The sequence below is a fragment of the Papaver somniferum genome, chromosome 11, assembly GCF_003573695.1.
Source record: "Papaver somniferum cultivar HN1 chromosome 11, ASM357369v1, whole genome shotgun sequence".
Taxonomy (NCBI): domain Eukaryota; kingdom Viridiplantae; phylum Streptophyta; class Magnoliopsida; order Ranunculales; family Papaveraceae; genus Papaver; species Papaver somniferum.
In genome coordinates this window covers 44,192,197-44,203,294 of record NC_039368.1, presented here as the reverse complement: position 1 = coordinate 44,203,294, position 11,098 = coordinate 44,192,197, and the positions used below count along the sequence as shown (strand labels likewise).

Genomic DNA, 11,098 nt, shown 5'->3' with positions numbered 1-11,098 from the left:
AAGAAAATAATTCCCCGACTCTTATACCCTCCAAAGAAGAAATTTGGCACACCCTTTCTAACTTGAACCAATGGGGAGCCCTGGGCCCAGATGGCTTCCAACCGGGTTTCTTTAAAGCCAAGGACATTTTGGGAAAAAATATTATTGACTCAGTCCAGGAATTTTTTCGTTCGGGCGTTCTTGACAAAGAGTTTAATCATTCCTTCATAACTCTCATCCCAAAAACTTCCACCCCTCAAATGCCGGGAGATTTCAGACCTATTAGCTCGAGTAATACAATTTATAAAATAATATCAAAAATCTTAGCTAATAGGCTCATTCTCGGCAAGTTAATCTCTCCCAAACAATCGGATTTTCTCCCAAGCCGACAAATAACTGATAACATCATAATTGCTCATGAACTCATCCACTCAATGAAAACTTCCAAGAAAAAAAGGGGGTTCTTGGCTTAAAGCTAGATCTATCGAAAGCTTTTGATAGGGTGTAATGGACTTTTATTGAGAAAGTCCTCTTTAGATTTTGGGTTCTCGAAAGACTGAACAAATCTCATTCTGCAGTGCATATCTACAACCTCCTTTTCGGTCATTCTAAACGGATTCCCGGGTCCTTCTTCCAACATTTCGCTAGGTTTAAGACAAGGAGATCCTTTATCTCTGCACCTGTTCCTAATTTGTATGGAAATTCTTTTCAGGCTCCTGGAAAAGGTCATTATGGAGAAGAAAATCTCGGGATTCCAAATCAACAATAAGGCTACCATTATTTCCCACCTATTTTTTGCATACGAATGTTTCTTATTCACAAAAGCAGATCTGGGGGAAGCAAAGAGTTTGTTAGAGATATTACAACTTTTTGGGAACATTACTGGCCAGATGGTCAACCTTCAAAAATCCAGCGTCTACTTCAGCCCAAAAATTCATCCGAAACATGCGAAGATTCTAGCAAAAATCCTAAAAATTCCGATGATGACCAAAAATGATAGATACCTGGGTACTCCGCTTTTCTTTGATAAGAACCAAAAATCCAATTTGAACCTCTCCTTCAGAGATACTATTCTACTTTACAAGGTTGGAAGTCTAAACTCTTGTCTCAAGCAGGCAGGACTATCGTGATAAAATCTATCCTTCAATCTTATCCAACCTATCAAATGCAAGTTCTTGCTCTGCCAAAAGAAACTCTTGATCAACTCGGCAAAATTCAGAGAAATTTCTGGTGGAAAAAAGATGGGCAGAAAAGAAAATGAGGATTTATGAAAGCTTGGAAGGGTATTTGCAAACCCATTTCCCAAGGTGGTCTAGGAATTAAAAATCCTCATCATTTCAATGTGGCTCTCCTCACTAAACTGGCTAGTAGACTGGTGACTGAACAATACCAACTATGGGTCAAACTTCTGAAAGCAAAATATTTCCCGAACTCGCACCCTCTAGAAAAGTCAAGAACTTCGAATTTGTCTTGGATATGGACCAGTATTCAAAAAAGGATTAGAGCTTATAAAAAGAAACTACGTTTGGCAATTCAAAAACGGAGCTTCGGTGAAGATTTGGGAAGACAGATGGATTCCTAACTCATATATAATTCAAATAGTACCGAGTACGCAAGAACAGGCACCAACAAGAGTTCAAGAACTAATTACTGACCAAAATACGTGGGATAAGGTAAAGTTAAATAAATACTTCTCCTCATATGATAGGATTAAAATACAAGCTCTAAATCCAAGGAATCAAGAAAAAGACATTATCAGATGGCTCCATCACCATTCCGGAAAATTCACGGCCAAAAATGTTTATAATTTTCTAGCCAATCAGGATCAAGACACTAATATTAGCCTAGACTTTCCATGGAGTAAGATTTGGAAAATCCAAGCAATTCCAAGAATAAGACTTTTCATATGGAAACTGTCGCCAAAAGTCCTCCCAATCTCTGCTAGACTAGGCGCACATAATAAGGACATTGACACGATGTGCCAATTTATGTAATAATCAAGAGCAGGAGACGAAACTACATCTTTCCTGCAAGTGCCCGTTTGCAAGAGCCGTTTGGTTTGGTCTATCTCTTAATAATATTATTACCAGTCACAATCCCAATACAATTATTTCCTGGGTTAAATTGTGGATTACGGAGGATAAGTTAAGCCAGTTCCAAGTAAAAATTTCAACCATCCTTTGGTTCATCTGGAAATACAGATGCTCAGTAGTATTTCAAAAAATTATCCCTAATCCGATTAACCTAATAGGGCAGATCAATATTTTCCTACAATCCTCCCCGCCAAATACTATTCAAAGTAATTTGAATACTCATCGGAAATATCCAACCAGCTTCTCTTGGTCCAATTTAAATGTTGACTGGATAATATTCACTGACGCTCCTTTTAAGAAAGAAGATTTGTCGATGGGATATGCATTCATTCTATACTCAACAAAATAAGAAACCTTCATGCACATATCAACGTGTTCGGAGTTGGCTACATCATCTTTCCATGCAGAAGAATTTTTTTTATTAAAGGCGATTACGTGGCTAAAGGAAAACATTTTATCAAGTGTAGTAATAGTTTCCGACTGTAAAGCTTTGACAGACAACTTAAATAAGGTTACCACATACTATTCGTGGTCAACTGAAAATACCTTGCAGGAAATCAGGAAAATATTGGGCGAACTACCTCAAGCTAAAGTGAAATATATCAAGAGGAAGAACAACTCAGCAGCGAACTATATTGCTAAGGAAGCAAGGATTAAAAAGCTTCAACACACTTCGAATAACATTAGTCAAAAAGTTCATAAAACTAGCATAGATTCTAATGTTTTTGATAAAAATGAAATTTTAAACCTCACGTACTTTGTTTGATAGTTAATATATGACCTTATTCCATAAAAAAAAAAAAGAAAAAAAAAACTCAGAGAGTCGGAGTATCCCAATTTATATCCCACATATTTTTTAAAAAAAGAATGAATATTTGTCAAAAAGTAAAACAAAAAGAAAACTTTCGCAAACATTTGCTAGGTAAAAGCTTGTACAAGAATATATATTATAAACCCCAAAATCGTTTGCACCTGTTTAAAACAATCCAGTTATAGGGGCGGCGGGTTTTATTAGAGAGGCGACAGTGTGATAATAATGTCCATCTAGTTGGTTAGGGGATGTCCAAATGGTTTTGTAAATTGTCTAGTTTACCCTTCCCATTTTTTAACCTAAATCAAAACTAAATTGAAAATTTATTTTCTTTCTTCTTTTCTTCTCCTCCTCCCATCAACCGTAACGTCCATTAAAACTGAAAACTTCATCTTCTTCGATTAGTCGATGATTCGAAAATTAATCAAGTGTAGTGTAATTACTTATATGAGGTATATTTTGAAAAATCCAGTTAGGGTTTAGTTAATTTTGTCCGACTTAAGTTTAATTTCTATCAAAAATTAGGGTTTTAGATGAAACTTGAAATTGAAGTTTCTGGGTTTATGTGAGTTACGGTTGATTTTAACTCTATTCGAACCGTAACTGGAGATTTTGATGTTGTTATGGTTGGTAATAGTTCAATTACCAACCGTATGTTCTTATATCTGAGAATTTTCTTCAGTTACGGCTGGTAACTATTTTAGTTTACGAACCGTAATTGTATCGAGCATTTCGTTACGAATCGTAACTCAGTTACGATTGGTATCAAGCATTTGGTTACTAACCGTAACTGGGTTACGGTTCGTATCAAGCATTTAGTTACCAACCGTAACTGGTTTTACGCTTGGGTTTTCCCCAAATTTAACCAGTTACGGTTGGTAGTTCATCTTTTACGAACCGTAACTATGATTTACTGTTGGCTACGAGCAAAATTCCAACCGTAATTAGCTCTGGAAATGTAAAAAAGTTGAATTTTTTACGTATTTGAGCAACAAAAAGCTAGTTGGGACTAATTTAGAAGTATACATAGTCATTTTCAGGCACTGGTTCTTCACTTTGTTGCTTAATTTCTTCAATTGATTGAAATTGACCTTCACTTTGGGTTAAAACATCTCTACCATCTTTAAACTTTAAAAAAAAAAAAGAACTCTAAAATCTGATTTTGTTTTGATTTAAAGTTAATTGAAGTGAAACTTAATCACGAATACTAAACTAAATTATCAACACGAAACTATGTAAGGATTAAGTAGTCATTTTCAATTTTTTTTATGGAGCACTTGAATTACCATGTAATAACTCTTTTTGTCCTATTAAATTGCCGCCTCTCTAATAAAACTTGCCGCACCTATAACAGGCTTGGTTTAAAAACTGGTGTAAGTTATTCATAAAACCCCAAAATCGGAAAACATAAAATCCCTCGGTCCGGAGGGAACTTGTACGAACTGTAAAGATGAGCGATCTTGGAGATCATCCTGTAAATGAAGGGAAAAGTGGATTTGATAGTGCAAGAATTGCGGAAGTAAAATCTTGGCTTGTTTCTCAATTTGAATCTGTTGGAAAAGATGTACCGGATTTTGAATATACTACTAGAAGTATTTCACATTTACATTCTCTTGCTTGTATTTCTCAAGCTAAGACTCAAGCTGCTGGAATTGTTGCTTCAGATCTTCGTCAGAAAGCAATGGAGTATCGTTCTCAAGGTTTTTTATTATTTTTTTTATTTTTGTATTTTTTATGTAATTCTTATACCAAACCCTGAAAAGTGATTAAACGTGTGGTCATTTACAGCGGCGAGGATTAGAGAAATTTTACAAAGTATAGGGTTGGCACAAGAAGGTTTACCACCAAATGCAGTTACATCTGTACAAGTTGTTGCGAATGTTGCAAATTTGTTGAATATAAGAGATACTGAAATGAGCAGGTAATTATTTTTTTGCTTCCCCCCCTCTTTTTTATCTCCGGGTTTCATATATTAATGAAATTTGGACTAAAGTGGATAATTTTGTCTTATGTTTGGTACCTGGGTTTCAGTTTTCTAGTAGCAATGGCTGATATTTCTTTGAGGAAGAGTGGAGTAGAGGAGAAAAGGGCAAATGTACAAAAGGAGTCCAAAGTTTTACTGGATTACACTCGCAAAGCTATTTCTAGACTAACATATTTGAAAAGGTTGTCTTTCTCGGTATAAGTTGATGCAGTAAAAACTAATGAAGTTTCAAATTCCTTATATGAACTGCATTATGAAAGCTTATAGTTCTAATTGAATACGCTGTGTATTTGCAGAACACTTGGACAGTTGGAAGATGATGTGGCTACTTGTGAAGGTCAAATGAATCATTGGAAAACTAATTTGACAATTATGCTTTCAAAAGAGTGTCAGTACTTGCAGCAGTTTTCTAATTATAAGGTATGCATTCACATCCTCTCCTTCTCTCTCTTTTCTTGTTCATTCATCTCATGTGGGCATTCATAATCATATTTCTGAAAGGCGACCAAAGTACCAAACAATATGCAAAGATTATAAATCAACAACTTCAAACAATTGGGAAGGTAACAAATCTAATGAATCCATTTTATATTAGCCATCTCAAATGAAGTTACATATCTATTTGATTTAGCTAATAAATGAGGATCTACTTTAAAAAAAAATAACAGAGTCCAGTGCCCTTCTGGTCTCTTCCGCATTGTTACAAGCACATTAAAGTATTGTGTTTTGTGATATGTGTTTTGAGGGATTTGAAATGCCATGACAGATAAATCCTCCAATATATGTACTGACTTCTAAACTATATAAATTTGCTATTGGATTCATGTGCTGTGTTACAAAACGTCCTATTGAATACCACCCAACATTTCATCAGCATATATAGCACTCGTATACTCATGCATAGATATTCCGTCTACGGATGCATATTACTGTCTGTTGAGGTTGAAATCTAATAAAATTCTAATAGATGCTAGCAATGAATTAGATCAGAAGTTATGGTTGTTGACATACTTATCCATTTGGATACATGCTTAAGAAAGGAAAGGACATTACAAATAGAATGTTGTCATTACTTTAATTTATTATAAGTAACTAAGTAAGATTGGTGAAGGTAGATTCTGTTTTTTCCCTTTATATGATACTAGATCATTAGTTCTAGATGGCCATTTTGAATTGTTTGTTTACAATTGCGGATGTACTTTCTGCTATTCAGAGCTTTCTTAAATATAATATAACAATACTTGGGAATCTCTTTGAGGCAGGCATTACTCAATCGTGTGGGTTACACATCAGATATCAGCCATGGTGAATTGGTTGAAATGGATGAACACCGAAAGGAGTTGGTGAAAAAGACAAAGCCTATCATGGATACCTTGAGAAGCTACCAAGACTTACCTCCTGTATTTTCTAGTCTCAGCCTCTTGTACGATGGTTTACACTAAATTCACTTTGACTATGTATTATATCTCAATAAATTTTCCTCTTTTCAGGATAAAGCTCTTGCTGCTTTAGCAATTGAGGAAAAACGAAGGCAATATGCAGCTGCTGAAAAGTACCTCGAAGAAGTTCTGCATTCAGCTCTTGCCACGTCAGAATAATTCCAGGTGTGTGAATTTTTGGTGCTACGTATGTATTATTTGATTCCATGCATTCCTTAAAATTCACGTGGAATGACGTTCTTATATGGTCAGTTTGTTTTTTATATAAGAATTATTTTGATACTGAACTTTGTGAAAGTACAGAACTTTGTACTTGGTTAAAGGACATGTTGTAACACCACTTATGACCATATTTAGTATGATATTCTCTGAGAGAATCCTGCATTTCTCGCGAATGCAAAATTTCCAATCTCCTTATGCCATTTGGTGAAGGACCCAAGAAGTCAGTTTCAAGGCTATAAATACCCGAAGCATGTTTTTGATCCTCTTAGAAGGGCAACTATGAAACAACACATATTGATGCCTAGATCTCACACCCAAGTTTAGAAATGCGTGAAATTTACAAAATGTAGTGCTAACAGTGGTCAGTTTCTACATATGATTACTAGTTATTATGAGACACTTTCTGAAGTGGGTTTGGGAGGATTAAAAAGAGAGATGAGAGTCCTGCTTGGCTTGTAGTTAGTACTGGCAAATGTTCTTTTTGCTCCCCTAAACTAAAGTGGGCCTTCTTTATTTTAGGAATGAATATTATGTATTGATCAAGACACTTCACAAAATTTTAGCGCTCACAGCTTTTTTGGAGGTCGTAAAACTTAGACTAGGTGCTTAGTGCTTGTTTCATTTTCTGAAGTTATATCGTCAGCGGTTGTCCAAGTTACAAATAGATTATAGATGTCTAGCTGTTCACTATTGGTAGATTTAGTGCACCACCACACAGTGCGTAGTTTCCTGTTAATGATTGAGTTCTTAAATTTGAAAAAGGTCCACCCTTGGGGAATTTCTCGTTGGAGCTTATTGAAAGATGAAATTTACAAGTGCCTTGAAGGAACCAGAAATCAGGCCAGAGAGGTTACTACAAAAGAGCTCCATGCTTTCTAAGCTATTAGTTTAGCAAATGATTCCGAAATAGATCCTTGAGACGAGTTCTTTGACAAGCGTTGGTAACCTATATTGCTAGGAATATTACCTGACAATTTATTCATTGTTAGATCTAATTCTTCCACAGTGATCAACTTCCCTGCTTCCAATTGTAGAATTCCATCAAGAGAACTAGTCAATGTGTTTAGAAATGCGAGATGTAGAAACTGAACAAACTGATGGTATTGGTCCAGATAATGAATTGGATTGTAGAGAAAGTGTTTGTAGCTGACTGAGATTGTTCGTGCAATTGGGTACCAAGCCTGTGAGCTTGTTTACATGAAGACCTAATTCTCCCTTAGAATAGTATTTTAAGATCAGGACTGCCACTGGCAGGAATTTCCCTTTCTAATCTAAACAAGCGCCAAAAAAGAAGTTCTTAGGAGGAGATATTGAGAAGTTCTATAGGTATTTACCTCCAAATGCTTGAGCTGTCCCATTTCGTCAGGAATATACCCGAGATTCTGTTTCCTCCAACGGAAATGAATGTCAATGTGGAAATTTAGCTAATGAAGCAGGAATCGAAACGGTTAAGTTGTTAGCAGTGAGGCGTATAACCTTAAGCTTCAGTAAATTGCGCATATTGCTCGAGATATCTTTTGTAAACATACTGTTTACAGCGGGTATTCTTTAAAACATATCTGGAGTGCCATGAACTAGATGGTATCTATCCACTGATTTTATTGTTAGAAAAATTAACCTTGTAAAGTTTTTAAGATTTACGAAAGTATCATCGTGAAGATTTTCAGAGAACATTCCCGTGCTCTTTAGGTATACTTCCACTGAATTGGTTGTGCCCCAAATCCAACACTTTTACCAAAGTGATGTTGCCAATGGAAGAAGGAATTGTTCTGTTGAATCTGTTGTTCACAAATCCCAAATCCAACACTTCTAGCATAGTGATGTTGCCAATGGAAGACGGATTTGTTCAGTTAAACATGTTGTTCTCATTTCAATGCTTCAACCGGCATAACTTGCCAATATCGTCTTGCATATTTCCACTGATGCTGTTGTTATGAAGATCAGCAGCACAAGGAAGGACAAATTTTATATATATGGTGGAATACGCCTTCAAGGTCATCTTAGGTTCAAGGTGGTTACTCTGTGTTTGCTTTTGCTGCAAAATACCCCAATCCAAGTCAGTAGGAAGTTCCGACTGTCCAGTTATTTGTTAATGTGTTATTTGAATCAAAGGTCAAGTGGTCTCTGATTGCTAGAAGTGCTGATTGGTCAGTAAAGTTGATTGTCAAACTTGAAACAAAACCAGCCATGAATTCAAAATCAGCATAAACTCACCAAAAAACAACATATGGTATGTGAACACAATTTGGGTTTTGCAGTGAGAAATGCAGAAGCTATTGTGGTTACTCATTCTCCATTAACAAGAGCGTACATATATAGTGTTAAACTTAAACTCATGATTATAGAGTATTATTAGTAGTTTCTTCCTGCAAGTTGCCACCATGATTTAAACATTCTCGATTCCTTTTTGTTTACATTCTTATTCAATGTAGAGGTCTTCTTTGGTCTTCGTTGATAGTTAAAGAAAGACCGGAAAGCCTTTCTAGCATTGGAAAGAGAAGGAAAAATCTGTACCATTATATTAGTTTCTTTGTTGTTTGTATATTAATTGGTTTTTTGTTTATTGTATTTGCGCTTGTTTTTTTTCTTCTTTTCCCGTTTCATGTCAACTATGAAGTTGGACTTGTTCAAATTATGATAACTTTTGTTTGCTTGAGAGCAGTGTTAAAAGTCTGCAACTTCTGTTAGGACCCATCCATCAATTAAGAGTGCTTTTAATCCTATGGAATAATGGATTGATGGATGTTTATCAATCATATATTGCTTCTTTCCTGCAAGCCAATACCCATGGCTCATGATGCTTTTGCTGCTGGGGCTGGTGTTATATTTAGAAGTGAAGATGCAGCTACCTGTGGTGCAATCTATAGCTGTGTGTTTAGGACTTTGCAGAAATTATATGGCTGAAATGTCCGCGGTAATCATAGGGCTGGAGTGGGCTAAAAATAAGGGTTATAGAAGAATAATTGTAGCTTCCGATTCCCTTAGTGATGTGCTGTATATTGCAAATGGTAATCTACCTTGGGACTCTTATGCACCATGTAATAAGAGATACATTTCTCTGCAGATGTGTTAGCAAAGAAGGGATCTTATATGCCTAGAGGAGAGACTGAAATATTTACCCATGAACCTAGTTTTTTTTTAATACTTTGGAATGTAATGACCAGGTGTACTACAGGCTTTCTTGGTTTAGCCCTTTCCTTACTTGTCTCGATCTCTAGATTTCAGTTTCAGCTTTACGGCATTGCATAAAGTGTTTATGCAGTAAGCCTGCCTCTCTCCAAGATGTTGGATGCTTATTCTGTATTTTCTTGGCTGATTAAAGGTTTTTTTGCGGTCTTCCGCTTTATTATATTATTAAAATATTCATGGAGAAAGCAAAAATAAATAGATGTCATATTATTTTATTTGAAGGTCTTGGTTATATAGGTTACAGCTTTCATTTTGTTACACAAGTACCATATGCTGCATTCTACTGCTCATTCTCTACAAATTAGAAGATAAGAACAATTGTTTTTCATTGCAACTCGAACAATGCCAAAAAAAAAAATACCTGTGAAGAGTTCATATTCCATAGCTGGTATATTACATATCACAGTTTACTGGATTTGGGAGCTCATGAACCTTCAAGCGGTTTTTACTTATAGGCTTCTAGCAGATTTATGGAAAACCGTAGCAAAAACTAAAGGAAAATATTCCGGCAGGGCCGGTACTTCAACTGCTATATCTCCAAATGCACATATAAAAGGTGCACAATAATTCGCCTAAAAAAAGTTAACAATAATGTGTGCCTAAGAATTACATATGTACCATTCTATCTCAGATAAGTGACATCATCTCCAATGGTAGCGGTCCATTTTAAACCTCTAACTAAATTAGACACAAAATTCAGAAGCAATGATATATACCTACCTAACCATGGACAAATCCTTCCCCCAACACCAAATGGTACCATCTTAATCTGCCTATTCCTAATATGGACTCAACAAACTTGAAAAACAGATGGAAAAACCAATAAATTTGAGGGTTTGTTGAGTGCGGCCGTAGATTAGGAGCGCGCTTGATGGGCAACCGCGTGGCGGATTAAGACACGCTGACGGGTGATCGAAATGCTGGCGGGTGACCCAAAACCGCCAGTTTTCCCTACAAACGCCAACGTCTGAAGTGAATCCTCCGGTGTGTTATCCAAAACCGCCGACGGCTAAATCCGGATGGCTGAAAAATCTTGTCATCCAACTGCTAGAATTTTGAGTTCTATAAATACTCCTCATTTCAACTCCAAATTCACGCATTCTACACCTCCCGTCTCTTTACTCTTTTTCTCTGAACTTAAAAAAAATTCTTCAATTCAACAAATTTGTCGAAAAATGTCTCGGTCCTTGTTAGTTCAGCGAGCTCCGTATACTGCAGAAGAAGATGAATCTATTTGCAGAAACTATGTTCTTTTATTTACTCAGCTTGCTTCAACAAACTATCCATGGGTGAATTTCTGGGCGGTTATTCATGACGGGTTCTGCAGTGATACATGTAATCTGAGTCGTCGTGATATATGCGACATTCAAAATCGTTTTAG

At 36.0% G+C, this 11,098-nt stretch overlaps 1 protein-coding gene across 1 annotated transcript; it reads left to right on the top strand.

The window, feature by feature from the left end:
- Positions 1-4,257: 4,257 nt before the first annotated feature.
- LOC113323729 (AUGMIN subunit 1-like) lies at positions 4,258-9,877 on the top strand. Its single transcript, XM_026572070.1, has 7 exons — positions 4,258-4,583; positions 4,672-4,804; positions 4,915-5,049; positions 5,164-5,287; positions 6,130-6,267; positions 6,358-6,471; positions 9,191-9,877. Exons 1-6 carry the CDS (start codon positions 4,334-4,336, stop codon positions 6,463-6,465), a joined length of 888 nt encoding a protein of 295 aa, XP_026427855.1. The 5' UTR covers positions 4,258-4,333; the 3' UTR covers positions 6,466-6,471; positions 9,191-9,877.
- The last annotated feature ends 1,221 nt before the right edge of the window (positions 9,878-11,098 follow it).

Bases quoted from the DNA above. Each gene is read 5' to 3' on its own strand.
- LOC113323729 (XM_026572070.1), top strand. From the start codon at position 4,334: ATGAGCGATCTTGGAGATCATCCTGTAAATGAAGGGAAAAGTGGATTT. The intron at 5,050-5,163 runs GTTGTCTTTCTC...GTGTATTTGCAG, and splicing joins AGACTAACATATTTGAAAAG to AACACTTGGACAGTTGGAAG. The intron at 5,288-6,129 runs GTATGCATTCAC...TCTTTGAGGCAG, and splicing joins AGCAGTTTTCTAATTATAAG to GCATTACTCAATCGTGTGGG.